At 36.1% G+C, this 24283-nt stretch overlaps 1 protein-coding gene across 3 annotated transcripts in view; it reads left to right on the top strand.

The window, feature by feature from the left end:
- The window catches only part of LOC6644413 (rap1 GTPase-activating protein 1), a 94641-nt gene that overhangs the window by 28352 nt on the left and 42006 nt on the right, over positions 1–24283 (top strand). The window contains exon 1 of one of the 3 annotated variants that reach the window (XM_047010830.1): positions 19308–19596. The exons of the other annotated variants lie outside the window; for them this stretch is intronic. Coding sequence (XP_046866786.1) covers positions 19523–19596 — 74 coding nt within the window. The 5' untranslated portion in view covers positions 19308–19522. Of the gene's footprint in view, positions 1–19307; positions 19597–24283 lie in introns of those variants that run through there. 3 annotated transcript variants of the gene reach the window in all.

The following is a 24283-nucleotide window of genomic DNA, read 5'->3' as shown; positions in this document are numbered from 1 at the left end:
ACACTAATAAATAATAAATGCAGTATATTAGCTTTGATTCAAATTAAATTATTATTAATCGCCCTAAAGGCTTTCGTGTGAAGTAAATAACCAACGAATAAGAACAAAATTTAAGATTGTGCCGGTTTTTCATCAAATACAGATTGATAGATTCCAGATCAGTATCTCAAATCAGTAAACAGGATAAGTAAAACTCCATTCAACAAAGACAAAGTTATATTTTGTTGATATTCATAAAAAAATATTCATTTCGATAGAGCGCATTCAAATAAGGCTTAAGGAATATTCATCGTATTTATTTAAGGAACAATTTAAGGCTTTTAAGAAATATTATTGAAGTTTTTTGGATTTGAAAAATAGACCTCTAAATTACTGATTACGCATCTGCAAGTAAATACTTTTGCCATGTCCAGACTAGAATTTTGTAGTACAATTTATTTAAAATAGGATAAAATTACTAAATACAAAAATAAGAGAACCCTAGAGAAGTAAAATATTTGTTTTGATCCATATCTTCGGGTATGGGTATCTTCCACTATGTAAAATTACTCTATTCTTTACTGACTTAAAGTAGTTTTTATTCCATGGATGACGATTGAAATACAGTCTCTTTCGATTTTGTTTACATTTTGTAGATAGATAACAAGTATAGTTTTGAATTCAATCTATTTTTTATGTGGCAAAACTTAAATTTGTTTATTTAAACAGTGTGTGTCCCTTACTCCAGACATCGACGACATTATTGTGTTTCCCCCTCACACACACGTTTCACACAAAAGACTCCTCCTCCCCCTCCTACTTTGGAACTTGCCTCTGCTTCGAAGCTATTACATAGATTTTGTAGCATTTTGTGCCCAAAATGTATGTGCACACCCTGAAAGAGATACCATACTGGGGATAGGTATAGACTTTTGCTCGACAACGACATATTTATGACTCCTTCTCGCCGGCCTGCGCTCCTCTTTTTTTGGCCAAAACTATTTATGAGACCGAAAAGTCTCAACATTAGGGTGAAAATGCCGCGCGGGTATATTTGGGTTAGGGAGCTCTGAAAGTGCAACTATGAAATATTTTTCTCTTTCAGTTCTTTCTTTCCATTCTCCGCCTCCTTTCTTTTTTTTGGCAAAATGGGAGATTATTACATGATGGTACAAATATAAATTTCTAGAGTCTGAAAAACTTTACAGTTGGCGGTTTTTCGCCTCAAGAATTATGAAAAATGCTGCAACGAAAAAAAAAAAAGGAAAAATGGAAACAGAAAAGAAGAAATGAAAATGGCGTGCGGCACGAAAATGTGAAAATGAAGAGCGAGAGCGATAAAGAGAACAACAACAAAAAGCATGGAGTGGAGTGTGTGCGAAATTGCCTTGGGTTAAATTTTGGCAGGCGAGACAACAAGGCTGAAAATTGTCTGACCAACGGCTACAGAGGTGGAGGTGGAGGATGAAGTGTCGGTAGGGTAGGGACAATGGGTGGGGGATGACTATGGAGAGCGGTTTTAGTTGCCAGGGGACTGCAGAGTGCAATAAACGGAGAAGTGGCTGTCGCCGGTTGGATGTTGTTATGCGAGCACTTTTCCAGGCACTGTGGGGCATGTCCGATGCGACAACACGATACGTTGCCCCACATTGGCCCATACCTTGTAGAGCATAATACGAAAAGTCATCCATGTTGCATATATGAACTGCATATCTTTGTGGTCGTCATGCTGACTTTCTGCAACGTTGCGTCATAAAGGATTCAATACTATGATGTTTCTCATTTAATCGAAAATATCTCACTGAACGGGGATCAATTCACATTATTCTGTTCTTCAAAAAAATAATGTTAATGGTAGTAGCAACGGAGCAAAGTATATCGTTGAAACTTGGGAATTTATGAAACACTTTCTCTTCAAAGAATCTGTAACTAAAACAAATTGATGGGAAATTTTTTTTTTTTTTTTTTATTTGTCTAGATGCCGTTGGAAAATAATTTGTTTAAAGTTGTTTTAATAACTTAGCCGCAAAAATGACGTTAAACTGTTAATTGATTCAAAAAATAAATAATAATAAATAAATTAAAAGTGTAGACAATCTTTTTTGGACCAAGAAAATCAGAATAAATTACGAAAATTAACAATAAACAATTATTTCCACTTAAGCGATATTATTTAGTTTGATCTTAAGCATTTAAAACTCCAAATGTAATGAGCTAAATGTTAATATACTTAATTTAGATAATATGCCTAGTTTGCTGAAAAACATCGATATGATATGGCACCTTCCAAAAATAAAAAAAGCGATTCTTCAGTGTAGCTTATATATATGTACTACAAATCCGAAAAAAGTGAGAAAAGAGCTGAACATCATTCATAAATTTCGAAAAAACTGTATCTAAGACAAAAATTTTATAAACTTTCGTGGAACACAGTTCGTATCTTTAATGTATGTACACAATTACTCTTAATAATTCTTTCATTTTTGATTTACCTGGAACATGAAGATATCATCTCCACAGAACGGATCTAGAAAATATTTTCGAGGATGGTCCGATCAAAATATTCGTCCCGATAATTGTCGACTGAGCGTTTTCTCAGTATGAATATTTATCAAAAATTCACGATCTCTTCGAAGATTTACTAGGCATGAAGAGGTAAAGAAATTAAAAAAAACATTCAAAACATTAACAAACCTCCAAGTCCAGACCGTCCGGGCTCCCCCTAGATCGGTCGATGTCAATTGGGATGAGGTCTTTGGAGTTATGTAGCCAATAAAATTGTTAAAAGCGATTAATGGCATATCTTTCACCTTTATTTATCGACATTGCAATGATTAGCATTTTTATTAAATTTCAATCGTTTTATACAGTGAATCAAAATGGCTTGGCTAATGAAAATATTTTTTATCAATAATCAAATGTTAGTTTAGAGATTGTTCAATTCTTTAACACTATATCTCTAAGTAAAGGGTATAAAAAAGAGAGAATGGTTGTTTAATTTGGATGTCTCTGTAATTGTGGAACAGTTTTCAAATGGTTTTTTCCCATTTTGCACCACTGTTGTCCGCATTGTTCTCCTTGTCAGTTGAATCCTGGGCATCATCTCCTACCTACCATCTCTCTCTCACTCTCTCTCTCCCTCTATCTCTCTCTGTGTTTCGTATTCTACCCTGTTTATTTCGTAGGCATTTCATTGTATTTTGCATTTCATTTCACACAAAAACTGTATACAAACATATATATATATATATATATCGCCAATTTAAAATCGTTGTTGTTTTTTTTTTAGCATTTTGCAGTGCAATGCAAATAAAATACTTTAATTGGTCCAAACGTTTTGCTTTTGGTCAAATAAAATTGAAATTAAAGCAACATTTTTCCCATTTCCCGACTTTTTTTTGCCATGCGGTTAAATATTTGAGGCTATTAAGCGCCCAAAGAGCAACTGTATGAATATTTCATTTCAAATTATTTATGCGGATTTCATATGCGATTCTTGTTTAAGGCTAAATGAAATTTCCAAAACAAATTTGTCAGCTGCAGCTGCTAAACGATCAAAGAGACGAGACGAGACAATTGCAAAATGCATTTTTTATTTTTAATGCATTTGGAATGCAATTCGAGTAAAGAAGAAAAACAAAAACAAAAACTTGACTGAACTGAACTGGAAAACACAATGCTGAAGCAATTAAAGTGTGATTTTTTTTTGCTGTTCATTTTCGTGTTGTTTTTTTTTTGCCATTTTTCAACTGTTGCCGTTAAATGAACAAAGGCTCTTAAATCACTTATTAAATGTATGAATCAGAGTAAGCGATAGTGAGATTTTTATCTTGTTGTTATTGTTGTTTATCGAAATGTTGTATATTTTGTTTGTTATACCATAACTCGGTTATTCTCTTCGTAGTCTAATTAATGGAATTCGAGAACAAAACTGTTTTTTAAGGATCTCTTCTCTAAATATCAGAAATGCAATATTCTTTTCAATAAATTATGTCGTTTGAATACTCTTAAGTAAAAAGTAATTTCCTTAAACTTTATATACAAATAATAATCAATAATTACTTGTTTTTATTTTAAAAAGCTCAAATATTTGTATAAAATGTTTACTTTTTGCTTATGTTTCGATTACAAATATGTTTGCATATTATTTTGTTTTTGTTTCTCTTAGGAGAATTAAATTTACATTTATTTCTTCTTTTCAAACTGGACAGTTTTTTTTCATTTTTTGGGTGCATATTTCCCTTCTTGTTCCATTTGCAGTTTTCTGGTGATGCTGCATTCCCAGCCGTTGAAAATTACATGAATTCTAATTCCATTTTGCAAATTTGCATACCCACTTCAGCTTCTTTATGCTTCCATTTCGCACTCTTCCAGATGTATTTTGTTCATTTATGCTTAATTTGCATTTGCAACATTTTGCCTTCCCCTCCCCTTCCTCCCCTACCTCTGCACTGCTTGACATGATTGTCCAGTGCTCCCAGCGTATTTGGCCAACTCTCTACCACTCGACTCTTAATGTGACAGACTGGCCAATTTTCGTGGATTTCGGTTTTTTTTTGTTGGACTCTTTTTTCTTTTTGGCCAGTGGCGATTTGTGCACTGATTAATGGGCACGTGTTTTACATGTAGTTGTGAGCCAGCAGTGCAGCAGCAGCAGCAGTTAATAACTGGCCATAAATATAGTTGGCAGTGCAAGTGTTTGCCAATTAGCGAGCAAATTGCACATGAAACTAGGGAAAAACCTGTGAAATCTGATGAAAAACTCAAATGTAGAGTAATGCCTTCAATTTCGAGGCGCTACATAAATTAGAGGGTCCATGTGAAAAAAGGCAATATTTCAACTTACTCGTGCTATAGCCAACTTATGTATACTCTTAACGTTTAATTATTATTGCTATCTTATAATCTATAATCTAAAATCAAACTTCATAAAAATCTGTGCACAAATATCCAATTTATCCTAAAGCACTTGTAAGAGTAAGTGAGATAGCATGTCTTTACTATAGAGCGTTTGAAAGCAATTGGTTTAAGCAATTGGAAATATTTGTTAAACTTGTTGCTTTGTATTCCTAAGTCGTGTTTTATTTCATTTAGAATTTAGCCCAATTCTAAAGAATACGCTGTTTTTTAGAGGCTTGCTGAACATTTTTATCCAATACCATCGAGATTTACACATTATGTGATACATAAAAATGAAACTCACTAATATATCACATTTAAAATAAAATATTAACAAATTTTTAAACTAGAAACGATCAACTAAAACAGACAACTGCTCAATACACTTCTTGATCCGAAATTCATACATGTCCCGTTCAAAAGTTAGAGTATTTATATTACACATCGGTGCAGACATAATGTTAAAATGAAAATACCTTTGCACAAGCGTTTTCCTTTTTAAATGCTGCTTGTTAGGGGCTTTCAATGGGATTTTCATTACGTGCTAAGTGGCATCCTCATCCTCTGCTCTGATTTTCCAGTGAAATGTCATTGAAATTTTTCAACGTGCTCGTGTTGAACTGAACCGTATTGAAATTCTTTAGCCGAATAAATTGTTGGTTCAATGCGTGAGTTGAAGCATCAACATCAAAATCTGGCCACCCAAGTCACACTCTTCGTTTTGTATTTTTGGCATTGTTTATAAACTATAAAATTTGCAAATGTATTTGTTAATTATGTGCACACATATATGTATACAGTCGTATGTATTTTGTAGATGAATAAATAAACTGACCCGAAAATATTTGCACAAAACTGAAAAATGTCATTTATGGTTGAGTAAATAAACAGAAACTGAACAGAAACTACAATTTTTTGGCATGCAAAACATGCCGTCAAAATGTTTCTTGTTGCTGTTCATGTTGAGGATGGTCATAAAGTTAAATAAATAAATTTAATTATATGCAAACTACATGTACAACATCAACAACAACACGAACAGCAACAACAACAGCAACCAGAGAAAATAGACAAACGTTTTAATAACTTGAAATGTTGTATGCTTTTTAAAACACGGAACTAAATCGTTGGATCCAAAACAATTTATTACCAGGCAAGAGAAGAGATCCCCAAAAGTATCTTCTACATTGTATCCATGAGTTTGTTTTGTCTGTTAGTTAATTATACTTTGTCCAGATGTATTTAAAATGTACTATCTCCGTATTCAGGTAGAATAACAATAAATTAATAGAAAACTAATGACTCTTTCTTGAAAAGAGTTTAGACACTTGCAGATTTGGTTGTCTTGATTGTTTCATAGCTTGAATTAGGTTTATTATGTTTATGTATTAGAGCTAAATAATCAGACAAATAAAGATCTAAACCTACTACCAGGACTTCATAGTTTATAGTTTTTGGAAGGCTTTAAAAGAGAACCTATTTCCATATTCTATACTTTCAGCGCCGATTTATATTGACTGTAACTTATGTTCCAGTTATCCGATCTTATTAAAACTTTGGGAGATGATGTTTTATTTCCAAAACTATCACATTAGCAAACTTCAAAGAGATACTACAACTCCTTCACCTATTCTTCTTATATAACTTTATGATATTGTATTGGACCACTACGGGCAATTTTCATACTTGATCTCACGCAGGAAATAAAAAGCCCAAAAAATCATCCCCATAGCTTTTTAGATGACTGAGTAAAATGCATACGCACCGACGGACAGACCGACATGGCTATACCGACTCAGCTTCACATGCTGATCAAGAATATATATACTTTATGGGGTCGGACGTCTCCTTCCGAGCGTTACAAATATCTGACCAATTTAATAATACCCTCTGCAAGGTTATAATGATTCCTTTGAACGAGTTTTAGGTACTTGTTGTTTTTGCTCTTTTATTCGTAGTGAGTCAACTCACTCATTATGTTCACTTGCTCACTACATTGCTCACTTGTTAAATTAATCAGCATAGGAATTCAGAATTTTCTTTAAATAATAATAATTTAGGATTTTTGGTTAGTCAAAGAAATAGAACAAGTGAACACAGTGGAATAAGTGAACAAAGTGAGCAAGAAAGAACCAAAGAGTATACACAATTAAAATGAACATGAATATATATGAATATAAAATATGTTCAGTTGCTCAGTTTGGTGAACAAGTCTTTTTTGCTTACACACTTATGAGTAACTCAATCCTACTTTGAAATCTTGGCAACACAAATGAGATAATTGATTACTTATTAAAGAGTTTTGAAAATTGGCAAAATATGATGTCATTGATTGATATAGTCAACCCATTGAAATAGTCTTTTTAAATAGCATTAAATTGCACATTCAAAGAAAAACTGAAGTGAGAATTGCAATTAAATGTGGCCAAAAAGTAACCAAAACAATTCTAGAAATTGATTTTAAGGAATTGATAACATTTTAGACAGTATAGAATCACAAAAATCTGAATGGGCGATCTAAGATTGGTATTCAAAATTCTATAGATTCTATCGATTGTTGTCATCCGTGCGATTCGGATATCTATAATATTATGTCAGAAACTGGCGATCGATTTATCGACGTTAATTAACACTTATTAATTTATTAACTCATTTTGAATTTTGATTAATATCAGCAATTATCAAATTTTCGACTGATCCCTTGCCAGATAAATTAATAAAAAATACAGAAATGGAAGAAAAAAACTTTCATTGATAATTATGAGTTTTATGCAATTTTGGGGTTTTGCTATAATTGTTTAATGCGAAACAAAGACCACAAAATTCACGAACTGAAAAATTGCTCTGTGTGTGATAATAAATTATGAAAACAAAACTAAACGATGAATATACATATAAAAACGCAAAAAGTAGCAAAATGTAATTTAACTAATTTCATTTAATATGAAAATGCATCCCAACAACTGAAACAGCCAACAATTAGCCAGTCAGCCACAAAAACCTAACCTTATAAGCGTGTAATTTAATTTAATGCAGCAGCGCGTGAATAAATGTGGAAAATATTACAACATTGACTATTTTGGCTTTATTTGTTGTACATACATATATACATACAGATATATACAACTATATAGATGTCTGTGACTATGTGCGATGCAATCGCCAAATCGTTGAACCATTCAGAGAGTGCTCCGAACGGTGGCTTATATCACCCATTCATTCCAGCCAGCCAAAAATTGTTTTGTTGCTGTTAATAAAGTTGTTGGTAACAGCACCAAAAATAAAGCCGAACGAAATTTTTGTTTTAGCCAAAATTGAGTAAAACAAATAGAGAAATGAAAGAGAAGAAAAACAGTTACAACAACAGCTACAATAAAAAACATTTCACAATCAAAACATAGAGAGCAAAAAAAGGAAGCACAAAATGAGCCCCCAAAATTTTAATAGGCGTCTTTGATTGTTTGTTATTTGTTACTCTTATTGTTGTTGTTGTTGATTGTTATTTTGTTTTGTTTTCTTCGTTGTTGCTTGTTGTCTTGGCCAACAATCGGAAGTGCAAAATTAAGAGTCAGACAAGCAAAGCGACGAACCTGAAGAAAAAAACAAGGAAAATGTCTGAGAAAATGAAGTAGACAGAAATGAAAATGGAAGTTTGCTCTGGAAAAACGGAAGTGGGTGGAGTTCAAGCTTGAACTTTAATACAAACTGTTGGAAAATAGCCTAAAGATTTTCCCTTCTATACCTAGACTCCTTTCAATATTCTTATTTACGAAATAATCAATCAATTTTGAATACAATATCGAGCACATTCATAGGATAATACTAATAAAACGTTTTTTTAAAGGACATCACTTAAGATATAATAATGAACATTTCGAAGACCTAAAATAAGTTTGAGTTTGTTAAAATATTATAAAGGTTTTTAAATTAAACAATTGGAGTATAATATAGATCATTTTTTATCCTTTTTGAAAAGAAGAAAATGTTATAATTAGTGTAAAAAAGTTTTCTTTTGGTAAAATTGTGTAATTTGGTCTAGAAATCAGAAAGATTTTGACGATAGGAAAACGATAAAAGAAAATATGCAATTAACAATCAACTCTAATGACTTCAAAGTCATTGGAATTAGTCAAAGGAATTAGTAGTTGCTAGAAAACTTGTATTTCCTTTAATAAAATTACTTAAGTAAAGTATTTCTACAAAGATTCTCTCTGTAACTATAAAATTGGAGTAAAGACGATATTGAGGGAATGCCAAAATGTTTTCCTTTAAAAGACTTTATAAAAGTTAAAGCACTAACCATAGAAAACATACATAGATGGGACAAACTCATGATTTTTTGATTGCAAAAAAGTTGTACAACACTGCATTTCAATAGTTCGCTCGACCAAAATTTTTAATTTTCGACAAAACAGCGACTAGGATATGTTCCTGTGGCAAGGATAATAGAATGTATTCCGGTGGCTGTTCTCATAGAGTGCTTGCCCGCTTGGCGATCGGAGAATATGTCCCTGGTTCGATTCTCAGCGAAATGGTTGATTCAAATAAGGTTTGTTTTACTATCATTTTTATTTGATTTTTTCCTTTATTTATTTGAGTCAACGATTTCGATAGCTGGGAATCATGCCAGGGACACACTCTCCGTTCGCCAAGCGAGCAAGCACTCTATGAGTACTGCCACCGGAACACATACGGAAGCCGATGTGAATATTTCTTGTTGTTCTTGCCACAGGAACATATCATATTATATCATCATATCGCTGTTTTGTCGAAAATTCAAAATTTTAGTCGAGCGAACTATTGAAATGCAGTGTTGTACAACTTTACGTCACACACACACACTACGAAGCCAGAGCATGTACCGCCGAATGTACACATATCTTTATAGACCGAACGAAATCACAAGGAGGGACATAGGCCTGCCTTCGTCGTTCTGTAGTCTGTGCTCGACAAAAGGCCCTCTCCCCACTTTACGCTCTCATTGAGAGTACGAACGTTCGGGTTTTTTCCCGAAGTTCTCTGGGGTTCCATGACTAGGCTAGCATTTGTAATCAAAAAATCATGAGTTTGTCCCATCGATGTGTTCTATGGTTAGTGGTTAAAGCCTTGTTGGTCTAAACCTTTTTTAACAAGGTCATAAAACTAGAATATCAATAGAAATTACATACCTAAAATATATTTTTTCAATGTGAAAGAACCTTTTAATAGTTTATACATATTTGTGCATATGTTTATAAGTAAATGGACCTTCTGTGTATTGATTGTTTATACACATTAGTTTTTAATTTGGATTTTCTTTTACTAATAAGTACAAATATTTTCTGTTTTCATTTTAGGTAAGTTTTATACGATTGCTTTTCGAAAATTCCATTTCCGTTTTCGTCATCGACAAAGTGAGTAAAAATACTTTCCTTGAATGCCAAAAATTTCCTTTTAAACACAATGTAAAGTTCTCTGTATTGGCATTGACGAGTTTCTAAACTTGTTTCACACTCATGTACCCAAGTGAGTCCCCCGTACCTCCCCCTCGACAGACCCCACGAACAGTCAATTTTAAATCACAACGACAGCATCCGTAATTCAATAAATATTTCATTGTAAGGAATATTTTGTATTCGATATGCATTGTGCATATAGGGAATGTTGAAGTGAAAGCCGGGTATATTAGCTAACCAATGGAAGAGGCAACAATTTCGTCAAGAAATTTACATTCTCATAGTCCTTGGTTTTTCCCTTACACTCGCCTCACACTCTACCAAATATTATTTATGTCTGTTGACAGTCAAACCGAAACTAAAACCGCCCACCGACACATCCAGATAACACTGGGACGGACCACTGTGGCATTTGCAAGCTGCAAACCAAAGTTTGTTGCTCCCCCACCACAGTGAGGCCAGGGCAATGATGGCTCCCGCTTGACTGCCTTTCCAACGAATTCTGTATAATACTTTTTATTGATAACTGTGCTAAATGGCAATATGTGTATACATATGTGTATATATGTAGTTAGTTGTATGTACATATCAGCCAACTAGTTCGCACGACTGGTCGAGTTCTCTCAATTCGCATAAATAAAACTTTTGTTGCCGCCCCAACAGAAGTGCCACGATAAAACGTGAGAAACTTGTCGCCAATGCGTGGCATGAAGACGACAACATTGATAAGAGTCCAGAGTCTGTGGCATTGCCACATTTATCGCTGCCAGCGAACCTTTACACGATCAGGTCATCAAGAAATCTAGAAGATTTCATAAGAAAGGCAACAAGTTTAATGTGACTAAGAATTAAGGGGAACTTTAGGAACAAACTACAATCAAAAACGAACTAAAATTGGCGCAATCCTAATTGGATTCACCTTGATGTGTTCGAGCATTTAGTCTTTGGATATTAATAAATGGGTATCGTTTGAAAAAAGTATATCCTTAGGCTAAAGGTAAATGTAATAGGTTTTGTTTGCCCAGAGGGCAATAAATATTATGACAAAATAAATGGAAGTTTAATTAAAACTGGGCCACACACACACAACCGCAATTTGCCTGTCATCTCGGCAATCGTAATCACCAATGAGAAATGACCAACTAAAGCAACCACCTAAGAAATGACAATAACAAGAACTGACCTTGGTCCTGGCCCGGAGCAGATGGCCAACAATATGCGTATACTTCTTTTGCTATGCTCTACCCACAGGTGTTTCGAAAAGCTTTTTGTTTTCCCAACCTTCTCCACCTGTCAACGACAAAATTTCAATAAACGCATAAATTGAAGTCTATTTTTAGGCGCAGCAAAAGGCACAAAGAAACAAGTAAATCTTTCGGATATACAGTAGTGGGGCAAGAGGCTTATGTGTATATTGTATCTCTCGGGGACACTCGTAAAAATAAATCATATTTTGAATGGAACTTGGCAAAAAGGAACGCATTTTGGGAAGACATTCTCCGAGCTCTCATCTGACACGGTTTTAATCTATGACGTTACAATTTTCCATTTGCCTTTGTCTGAATTTCAAATGTGAGACATTTACAGCACTTTGTAAATGGGAAGAGAACCTCTTTAAGCTAGGTTATCAGTCTATTAATAACTTTTAAAAAGATATTCATTAATAGGCAAACAAGGTCGCACTTAAACAGCTAAGCAACTCTGCCATTCCCCATTCTGCAGGTGTTTTTGTATCTGGCCCACCCAAGAAGTCGTTTTCAAAACGAAGCAAACGAACGAGGCCATAAACATCAGCGAAAGGTGACAAAAATGTAATGGCTAAAAAGGAGCTGGCTCATAAAACTGCGCCTCGATAAGCCAACTAATTGGTGCAATGGTTGGAGGAGCCGCCTAGTCTTTGTCTCTCTGTCTCTCCCTACCCACGCTGCTCTTCTTTTGTTGCCCAGGACAACATGAAATTGAAATTAATTAAAATATATTCACTTATAAATTTTGATCAATTATTGCAATTTTGACTTCGTCAATTAAAATTCCGCACGCCAAAGTGAGAAGACTCTTTATTTGCGTAGGTGAGAAGAGGAGTGGATTTGTGTGTCGTGTGGTGTGGTCTGGTCTGGTGTTTGGGGGCGTGGCTGTTCGCGTGTGTGGTCGCCATGAAGCTACAAAACCTTTTACATTTTTACACCTGACAAATTAAAAACACATTTGCCAACATCCATACATCAGAAGGAGGAGTGTGGCTAACACATGTCCCAAGGATATGGCTCATTAGGCAAACGGAAAATTCGAATTTCCACCATCAATAATATTCGTTTCATTAAGTCTGTCAACTAATAAAACCGTCAAGTCTAGCTAGAGATAGAAATTACTTATCAAACTCATTAAAGTTGGTGGAAGATGTGCGAAATTGGTGCAGAAATAATCTGCTTACCCCTCTCCCAGGACGATTTTTATAATCTGTGGATGGGAACGCTTAATGCCAAGACTATTTCTGTTAATTCCAATATAAAGTACATATAGATCGACCCGTCTTCAAATGGAATCGGAAACGACTTGTTGGTCCTGTTTTACATACCTTTTTTGCGACTTTAATATAACATTTCACCCAATGGGGAGGCATCTGAATAAAATTACGATAAATACAAGAAGGGCAATAAAAATATTTGAAAAAATTTAAGACAAACGGCTTTGAATTTAATAAAATTTAATCCGCTTTGGTAAAACTTTAAGCCTTTTGCTACTTAAAACTTTGGCAAGGCTTAAGAAAATTGCTAATATAATTTTATTATTGGTTTTGCATTTCTTTTGCTTCTGACGACTTCAAGTTGGAAAATTCTCGACACGGCCAAGGCAGAGGCACATAAAGTGCGAATTCCCGAGAAAATTGTGCACAGCCAACAAAAAGCAAAACCAAATTCAAAAAGCAAACCAGAACCGCAAAATATTTGAAGATGTTCTTCCACTTGTTCACTTTTCCACTTTTGACTTTTTTCTTCATTTCGTTTCGTTTCGTTTTGTTGGTTGCCATTGGCGAAATGATGAAGAGTCATTTCATGTTTATAAATAGCTTTGGCTCGAAACTTTTTTGGCAGGAGCCCCGTGGAAGAGAACTTTTTGTATATGCATATCAGTTAGTTGGGTCGTAGGTCAGTTGGCAATTAAATTTGACATGGCCAGGACCTTAGTTAATTGAAAAAATTAAGTTTCAACTCCAAATGGAAACTGATGGAGTGGAGACATGGAGGTGAACACTAGTCGGATAGAGTTAGTTTGGTAGCTCAAAGCTGACATTAAAGGCGTGTGGCAGTAAATTTGCATACACACATGGACACAAACACACAGAGACACACACACACACACACACACCCTCATGCAAACACATTCTCGCAGGACATAGAAGGAGATGTGTCAATGTCGGAGCTGGTTAAGGACTGCTCTGATGACGATGAGTTTGTCAACGTTAACGTTGATGAAATGATGTCGTCTCATGTGAATGTCTTTTACTCTAACTTTGCCCTGGCCAAAAGGGCTAATAGCACATACATAGATACAATAATTTGGCCAAGGAAATTGCAAAATTAACAAAAAGGACCAAAGGTCTGCAGTTATCCCTTTGCATATATGTAAATGTGTCTGTAGGCAAATTACTTTTGACTAATTATTTTGTTAATTATTATATGTAAATCGGTAATTATTAAGGGTATTTAGCAGACGTCGTCTTGCCTTTAATTCCCTTTTGGTCCTTCTTTGTGTGTTTTTGCGAGTGTGTGTGTGTGTGTGCTGTGTGTACTTGTAAGGACTCTGTATACTTGTACACAATGCAGTGACGGGACATTGCACTGTGTGTGGATGTGTCTGTGTCTGCTATTTGCTCTGGGGGCCCGCATATTGAGTCGTCTGCTCTCTGCTTTCCTTTTTTTTCTACCTCGTTTTGTACCCTTCTTCTTTTTTTCATCCCTCTTTTCTCTCTCCCTCTCTCTCTCTTTCTCTGTGTGTGTGTCTCTATCCCTCTGTCTATCTATTAGTTTCTCATTTTTCAGTGCTATCTCTCAGATTCCATCGAGTGACAAACCTAAAACTTGTTCTCTTCAACTCTGCCCATTGACATTCGCTTTTCGATATGCAGATTACAAATTTAAAAATTAGTTTATCAAAATATTTCTTTAAGCCCCTTTAAACTGCCGGCAACTTTAGCCATGTTTTGCTTAAAAAAATAAAATTGCATCGTCTGCACATTAACAAAAAGCCAAAAAACAACGAAAAAATGTTTATTCTAAAGATGCTTATAAATTTCATTTGCTGCATTAAATCAAAAATGGATAAATGGGGGAAAGCCAAGTGCTGGCAATGCATTCGCATGGGGTAGCCAGGGGGTGTTGACTGAGAACCTGTTCAAGTGCTCGGTTGGCTCGAAAGTAGCAACACTCAATTGGAAAATATTACACACTCAGACGATTACTGGATGCCCTAGGGAAATGTATCAATCATTGTTCCTTAACGGGCAATTATGGACTCTGTGGTTTACTCATTCCCATAGAAACAATGTGCTGTATAGTATAGATAGAATAGATGAGGTTGAAAATCTGAATCACTGTCTTATTTAGTCGTTTTTATGCTCAAAATCGAAATAAGTTTTAGAAAACATTACTTTTGAGACCATATCTAGCTTATTCATAACGTCGAACATATACATCTGAGAAAAACGCTATAAATATGTTTTAATAATATTAAAAATGTATTTTCTTCTTTATCAGTGTTTGTCTGTCTCATGAGAATTTAATGTGAACTCTTTTACGTGAGTTTCATTTATCAAGAGAACTCCATTTATGTAGATGTAGATTTTATACATAAAGATTTAAATATATGTATATATACAGTAGGTCTTCAATTTGAAACACAAACAAAGATTAATGTTAAATTTTGTCACTTACATATTGGGAATTGATTAAATGTTGAGATAATATTTTGTACGTAGAGTAAAGTTTGGATCTCGTTTGTCATTTTTTTTAGGTTCTGAACACAGATTTCTGAATGTTTTAATACATTTAGAATATACATATCAACTGAATCAATTAGATAATTTGTAGAGCATTATATCATAATATAAGAAACTTAATATTATAAATTTTAAAAAGTAAAACCTAGTCAAATTACTACCCTTATCCCAGTGGTATGTATACCACTTCTTCTCTTAGAATAGTCTATTTACCATCGTCGGATTAAGCTTTGAATATTTTATTGCTCTGAGAATAGGAAAATATAGAAAAATTCATTATTTTTAGTCTAATGCGATCGTCCCAATCTTAATTATCACAAAAGTGATCTAATTTAGTCTCAGAGCTCGTTGAATTCATAAATATTTATTTATTTTCCTGCTTATAATACTCTATTTAAGACAAGGCTGTCTAAAATATAGTCATAGATACTTAAACAAAGTGTATTCGGAATGCTCGAACTACCCTAACATCGACACCGACACCGACAGCATGAAGATGACGATGACGTTTTAATTATGTGTGCCTAGAGGGTGGTTTCAAGGGGTAAAGTTCCCAGCCGAGACTTTCGCGAGACAGGGCCAACGAGAGCTCCTCGCTCGGTTTTGTTAATTTGTACGCTAGGTTAGGCGAGGAGGGGGGCGTGGCTCCTAAAGGTAGGAGCAAAAAAGTGAATTCAAAAACGGAAACATTGCAGAAATGCGCCAATGCAGCAAATGCTTCAACTGGAATTGCGGCATATAGTGAAAGAGTGGGGTGAGGGGAGGGGTTTAAGCCTAGTATGTCTAGGATACATTTGCATACACTGAGCGAAATAAATTATAATCAATACAACGACAAAATTGATGCAAAATCTGCTATTTATTTTTGGTTTATTGTCCAATGATTTCTTGACTTTGCAAGATTTGTTTCACTAAACATTTGCATTCAATTTGAAAATGTATTTTAAGGATCTCAGTGTCTATGTCAGTGTGGGTGGGTGGGTGTTCGGTTGGTTGGGTGGTTCTATGCTTCACGAGAGATGAAAGATGGCCTTCTGTGCTTCCCCTGCCCCATCAGCAATCTACATGCAATTGTAGGAGACCTCGGCTAGAGACCTGGGTTAATGTACTTTGCCACAGAAAACGTCGGCGTCTGCTTGATGGACAGGCCAGCCCCAGCCCATGCCCAGCTAGCACCCTATTTTACGTTAAATTCTGGCATTTAATTTTCCGTGATTGCGGAAACTTTCATTGAAATAAATTAGCTTAATATGGGGTAAGCAATTGTGAGCGGTTTAATGTCTCCTATCAATGTCAAGGACAGGTGGAAACGACTACTGGACCGATAGATAAATCACTTCTGCCACTTCTTTAACATACTTTTGGGAGTGGTTTGTAAAAAATTATTGTCGCATTTTGAAATTTATGAATAATCTTTAGTCTCTTTCCCTCCTTCGATTCTTTCTGATTATTATGCACAGAGCCAGACAAATTTATAGTTTATTTTGCCGCATTTGCTATGGTTTGTTTCTGGCAATTCAACAACATTAAAAATTCATAAAATTATGTTAATTTTTATTGGAATAGTTCGTTTTTTTTTTTTCTACCCAAAACTCGAAATAAAACTCTCAAGCAATTGGGCGAACAAATCGAGAAAAAGATCAACGAGAAAAAATATTCTAATCAAAAAAAAAAAAAAAACGAAAATTGAAATGATGGAAAAAAAAACGTCCTTTCACCCCTCAAAATGACGATCGAGGGGTGGCTGTTACCCCTGGGGTGACAGCGCGTGCCCAGGCGCCTTTAACACCTGAGCAGACAATTAGAAAATTTCTAGTTTCCCTGGGTACCCCACCCGAAGGGAACTACAAATTATAAAATCATAAAAAAAGCGGGTAAAAAAAAAACTACTCTTCCACTCGAATCTTTGATGAAGAGGCAAAAAACTATGCGAAGAGACACATATAAACAGAGCCGCAGCTAATTTGCATAAGTTGAAAAAAAACGAAGGAGAAGAACCCTAGAGAAGAAGCGACTGTAGACGAAAGTGAAGTTAACAAGGGGCTAGTGGGGGGAGCCAAAAGAAGCTGATTATCGTTATTATGTATGCACAAAAAGAGACAGAGAGACAGAGAGTGAGGGGGACAGATCGAAAGACAATAGAATTATGAGGTGTTGAGAGACTGAATGACTGACTGACTGACTGACTAGCGGAACGGCTATTAAAAAACCAGTAAGAGAGAGAATCTCAGTAGGAAGGGAGAGATGCGATGGGGAGATAGTGACTGGGCCTAGAAACGCAACTCATCATCAAGTATCTTTGAGACAATAGATAGAAAGTTATGGCTAAAATTGAAGAAAGGAAAACTAAACGAAAAACACGGTTAATAAAGCATTGCAAATGAGAGCACATAGCCACAGGGTTGGGTTGGGTTGGGTATGGGGATTTAGGGTCTCTGCATTCGGCTTTGGGTTTGGGTTTTTTTTAGGTAACAACAAAAAGAGTTGTGCCAGAGGAAGTGGAAATGATGCGATGGTTTTCTCTAAGGTGGGTAAGAGCGAAGAAATTGAATTTTAATGATAAGGTAGCAGCTACTGTGGAGATAGGAAGAGATGGTTGTCAGTTGGCTTGTTATGGGTCAGCTGTTGCACATAAAGATACAAATGTATCTACATGGATGGACGGATGGATGGATGGATGAAGTAAAGTATTACATAAGCGACTGCAATAAGACAAACATCTCATGGGCAGGCCAAGACAGGGCAAAATTACGTAACTCGAAACCCATCCATTTGGTAATGTTCTCGACAATTTCTAGGTTTTTGGTTCATTATAAGCCAACTTCAGTGATTGAAAGGCTAATTCAACCCCGTCTTTCCATTTCGTCAAGTATCTTTTAAATTTAAATTGACTATAAAATCATCCACTTTATCAATTCTCAACGAAACTATGTACAAAGCTTTCGCATTGTTATCTGATCCGACAGTTCAGTTCAGTTGAGTTAAATTCTTTGAGTATCTTTCCCTCTCTTTCACACCCATCGGCCAGTTCAGGTGTTAATGACTTCTTTACAATGCAAAGCGCACACACACACACACACACATATTTTGCATGTCCATTTCCAACCATAGAATTGAACTTCTAGGCCTATTGTTCGGACTACCAAACCGGCCAACCCCAAAAACAAAAAGCGTAATGGAAAGAAAAACAAAAAACCAACACGCCTTTTGTGACACGCATATATCCGGTAACCGGCATACGATGTACCTATATATACATACATGTAAATTCATATAATGGCTTGATAAACTCAAACTCAAGCTCAAATTGTGTAGAGGAAATGACAAACTTCTAATACTCTAACAAATGTCTGTAGTAAAAATGTTTGCAGAAGGACATCAGGATGATGATTGAAAAGTCTCTGTCTGTCCCTCTCTCTCTCTTTCTGTGATAAGCATTCAAAATTTTATAGACGAGACATGATCAATCATACAAATGGTAAAATTCAAAGGGCACTTCCTTTCCAGCCAGGCAGATCCATGGGGAGTTTGAGAAGTTCTTGCTGTTACTCTGTCCCCTTTGTGTTACTTTACAGAGCTCTGTTAGCTAACATTTTCACGCTCGTCGTAGATCTGCCGAAGATCTTTGAGGGTTGAAACTCCAGAGTAAGCGACTCTTCACTACTTCGCTTCATTACCTGAAACTCAGTTGAAAAACATTCATTGCTGTGTTAGGTTGTACATAGCTCCGGTTGGCGTGTCGGTTGAATTTCGAATGAATATTTTAAGTGACGACAACGAAACGACTGAAAATTTACGTAAATTACGAGAAACCAAGGGAAGAACCGGCAAACGAAAAATCCATATTTTATATGAGCAGTGCAGTTGAAAATGTATCTATGAGATACCTTAATAGGAATTTCAATTTAGATCTCATCTAATTTAGTATTTAACTTTTGTGCAATACTTTCTACCTGCCTAACAGTGTTCGAGTGTCTGTGTGTGTGAGAGAGAAAAGAACCCAAAAAAGAAGAGAAGTGAAAATAAAAGATTGAATTATATCTGTTCCTTGACCTAAGCAAACAATAGACAAAAGTGAAAAATACCTGTCCAAGCAAAAGCAAATCAAACACAAACACAAACCACTACCTGCTACCATTAAGAAAAGCAGTCTGTGAGAACTCTCTGTGAGAAGAAGGACAACCGAAAAGAAGAAGAAGGAGGTCAAAACAAAATGAAATATCTAACGCATACACACAAGGAATCCTATACGCTGGTGGCCCGCAAACGTTATATGAAGAATTTGCTGTATGTATCCAGTGTCCTGCATCCTTTATGTAGCCTATAAATATCTATGTACAAATATTGATGCAACTCCAAATGACATATGCGAAAATTATGCAAATTTTCATATCATTTGCAATTTGAATTTGTAATAGGCTTTAATTAGCCAGCCATTCAACCATTCGGAATACGCACTCAAAGTGCGACCCCAAAACAAAAGGACAACACGCATAAAATATGCTAATTTTTATTTATTTGATATTGCAAAAATGTCATATGTCATTTTCTATTTGGTTTCTGTCGTTCTTTCTTTTATTTCCCTGTTTTTTTTTTTTTTTGTTGCATTGTAAACCAAACAAACCACAAATTCGCAATGGCAATGAATTTGATATCCCAGATATCCTTTTTTTACCCTCGAAGGAAAACTAACAAGAAAACGGATATAAGAAATGGAAATGAAAATCCTTTTGTCAACTTTGTCATTTTTCCTTTAACTTTATTGTTAATTAAATTTTATGATTAATGAATATGAAGATTGCGTTGACGAAGATGAGAATGGGAATGGGAATGATGATGAGGATGAGGATGATGATGAGGATGATGCTACTGTTTGCTCAAACCCTGTTTCGTAATAACAAACAGATGTGCTAGCCAAAGGTAAAGCATTCTACAGTCTCCCCTCTGCCTTCTCCTGGTATCCGCTAAGGTAAGGCGATATGGCTTAACCCTTTTTGCACCCTTTGCCATTTTTTGTATAAAGTTTTTTGCAAATCAGCAAAGTCAACAGGGTGTTACGCAGAGCAAATTCTCTCTCATACCGTCATTATCAATTTGTTGAGATCACGAAAAAAAAATTGAGAAACCAAAATACCCGTTAGGCGTTAAGACTCTATCATATCAGTCGCTGAATCTCTGCACAATAAATCACTTTGGCAAACCCACACACGGAATAATCGTTTAACTGGGAGTTCAAAGAGTCCACCAAACGTGCAATCATAATTTGCCTAAGCAAAACGAAACACCAACGCGGTTTTGTTTTTCAGTTATTGGGCTTAACCCGCAACTAACCGTCTGCTGTTTCGGTTAAGAAGAGGCCAAAATGGTCAATAGACATGCAAGCAGCCACTCGCTTGCCAAGAACCGGCATATATAATTAGAAGTTTGCATTTGCAGAGGAAGTTGCATTAACAGGCAATCAAATTAATTTCTCCAGAAGAGATGCAGGCAACGAAAGGCCTGGAAAAATGATTACTACAACAACAACAAATACCAATGTAATGTATGTATGTGTGTGTGTATGTTGTAGCTGTTGTGGCTTAATCGTCTGGCATTTAACCTACTAACATTGACTTGCCTCACATTGTCAACTGGCCTCAGCATCAGCAGCATCATCATCATCATCATCTCCCAATATTTAATCCGCCAATCGCTCAATCTGTCAATTCGGCTGTCAAATTCGTTTGACGGAAATGCGCTGTGAATTTCTTTTTGGCCCAAACTTTTGTCAGCCATTGTTAGTTGGGAGCAGTTTGGAACTCTACTTCCATGGTGCCCACATCTTTGCCTTCATAATTGCAAATTAACGAGACCGCAGAGCCGCTTGACTGTCTCTCTGTCTGTCTGTCTGTCTGTTTGTTCATTTGTTTGTTTGTTATTATTGTTAGCGGTGTGTGTTGCCTTTGGCAACGCAGTTTTAAGATTTCAACTAATGATTGCAACTAAAAACCTCTCTGATGACGACAACGACCTTGTCAAGTCGAGAGTCACCCACACTAATTTTGCTTATTATTGCCAAAAGGCAAAGCAAAAATCACCAGCAACGACAAACATAAAAAAAACAACAACTCATTGTCTTTGTATAAAGACATTTTACAAGATGTTAATTGAAGTTAAGTTCAAAAAATTTATATGTAGATAGCTACATGTAAAAAAGGGAGAAGTAAACGAATCAGCTTGTCATGTAAATTTATATCCTTTCTGATAGTCCTTTAGGACAATTTAGGCTAGAAAATTCTTTTAGTCAGTCATTTGAAGCTCCCAAAACTGAGTCATGTAGTAACTAAAGTACTTCAATCCATCTACTAAAATGAAATCTAAAGATTAAAGATCGTGAAGATCGTATTTTTGAGACATTTCTTTGTTTAAAGTTTTTGAGAGGTGTCATTCTATAGTTATCCATCTCATTCAAGATGAATATCTTTTAAAAGCTTGGCGAAATTTGCTTCTAAATTGTTTCCCCTGCAGGAAGTTGGATAATGTAAAAAGGAAATTCATTAATTCCGGTTGAGTTGAAATTTCTTAAGACCAACACTCCAAATACACCTCAGCAGACACCTTGCCAGTTGGGCTGGTTCATTAAAGTGGCAAAAACCCGCCAAATATGTAAGCAAAATATTGTGTAGGAACGATTTGCTCTTCATTTTTGGGGATGGCACGTGCAAACAGAAGCGCGTGCCTTGTCCACATCAATTCAATTGGAGAGACACCAGGAGACGGGCGATGAAGGGGACTCGGACGGGGATGGGGTTGGGGGGAGGACGCTAGTGCTGAGTACACAGACTATATAAATAGCCCGACTAACTGACTAACTGACGCGCTTCATTAATATGCAAAGTGGCCCAGGTAGGTAGTGCTCTCTGTGGCTCATGCCTTCGCCTGCTCCTGCTCCTGTTGCTATTTGTCATCTCCCCTTGGCGAAATATCAACGTTTAAACGGTTATTACCGACAATTTTCATGGTGCATTTGACCAACAGGTTGCTCTTGAGGCCACTAAACCAACTGAAAGCCAAGAATTGCGTGTCAAATCGAACTTGAAGCAAATGACTAAGCGAGAGGAAGAGAGGGAGAGGGAGAGAGAGCTTGAGCTGGACATGGTATTTGAGGGTCTGGCTCGGTTATGTAAGTGTTGGCCATTGGCGGCTAAAATAAATGGGTTGTTGACTTGTTCGACTTAAATAAAATACATTATACTTTTGCATATTTCGAAATGTTGAAAGCGTTGAAGGTCTTCAAAAATAATTAAGCAAGCATGAAGAGGCTAAAAATATTATCGCATTGAATCGATCATCATCGCAAAGAGACAATAACTTATATCTCATTTTCGGCTATGATCTCTGTCCCGGGTCTGTGGCACTTATGACCTTTTTGGTTGTAGGCCAGATGCTTTGGACCTATTTGAACTACAGCCTACAGCATCTGAAATATCTTTCTTAGAGGATTTTCCCATGACACAACATCTGCCCCTGCAACCTAGGGGAAACCCGGTAGTCGGAATAAAATGACCATTTCCTCGCTTTACTTTCATTTTAATGGCAACTTTCCTTTAATCGATCAGCCAGGGCTATAAATTTCCAAAAGCTGTCAGCTTTCAGAACCTTTTGCAAGCACGATAAAAGAAAATAATAAAACACGTTTCCCTTTTTTTGCCATCAAAATTCGGTAATTTTAACCCAAAAAGAAAACAGAACACAACGCAAACAATTTAAATTATGTAAATTCTCTAATAAAACCTACGAGCCGAGAAAGTTTTCCGGCAAATTTGTGGCTAATTTAGGGAAGACGACAAAGTAGCAGACGGAGTCCAAGGAAGTCGCCTGTACCTAGCATCTTTCGGGGATCTCTCGATCTCAGTTTTCCTCGCGACTCGAGTGCTTGGAACGTGTTGCATTTATGAGGTTGAACGAAATAAGAAACGGGTTTTTGCAACCCTTTCGCGCCTAAGACTCATCCTACTGGCTTTCCTTGCAAGGAGCAGAGACAAAAGACACTGGAAAAAGGGGGCAGAGACAAGTTTTTCCCTGCCGGAAATGAGAAAAACTTAAGGATTGAGATCCTTTCTGCGCGACTCGCCGTTGGAACTAATTTTAATGACAATTCAAGCGAGGCGCGGAAGTCGCGGCATTAATGTCGCCGATGTCCAACCCTTAAACTTCAAGGATATGCACATTTTCCATTTCCTTTCACAAAAGAAGAAAAACAACGAGGCAGAAGAAAAAATCTTCTGCCTTTCCTTTTTTTGGCACAGGACTCGTTCTCAGCGGTCGCTTACATCATTTATCATAAATGCAAAAACGAAAAGGAGAAGAAAAGAAGCGAAAGAGTCGAAATGAAAATAAGATTTCCATTCATTTTCACGTAGTTTTCCTATAAATTTTCTATTAAATATCCTGCGGCTTGTCCTCACATGCAATTATGCTATTAATTACAGGGTTGTCAACGACCCCAAAAAAAACTGTAAGTTTTTCTCATAACTTTCATGTTGTTTGACTTGACTCTGCATGTGTCTGTCTCACTCGCTGTGTGCGAGTATATCCTTTACATATGTCCTGTTTGGGCTTATCAGAAAAGTGCATCGCTCTGCAGTCCTTTGTCCGAATGCAGAGTCCTTTCTATCCTTGCGATAGGATCGCTCTACACGTTTGCTCTACTTTTCAGCCTGACCCATTATTAACTGTAAAATGTTTGACTCTCTATCTGCCCATGTGTGTGTGTGTGTGTGAGTGTCCTTTGGGACTTGATTTTTTTTGTTCCCCTCCCGTTGGACATTTCCTGTAATTTCTCAGTCTTGGTCGTCGGTTTTGGTCTCCCAGCGATGAGGGAATGGGAACGTTGAATGCTGCTGCTTTCTAATTAGCGCCTGGGGAAAACCCCAAGAACTTGACTCCTTATCAAAACCTTAAAATCATTTCCTCTAACCAACATCTCCCCCAC

This window comes from Drosophila willistoni, assembly GCF_018902025.1.
Source record: "Drosophila willistoni isolate 14030-0811.24 chromosome 2R unlocalized genomic scaffold, UCI_dwil_1.1 Seg167, whole genome shotgun sequence".
Taxonomy (NCBI): Eukaryota; Metazoa; Arthropoda; class Insecta; order Diptera; family Drosophilidae; genus Drosophila; species Drosophila willistoni.
The sequence above is the reverse complement of the archived record's forward strand: the minus strand, read 5'-3'. Positions and strand labels throughout refer to the sequence as shown.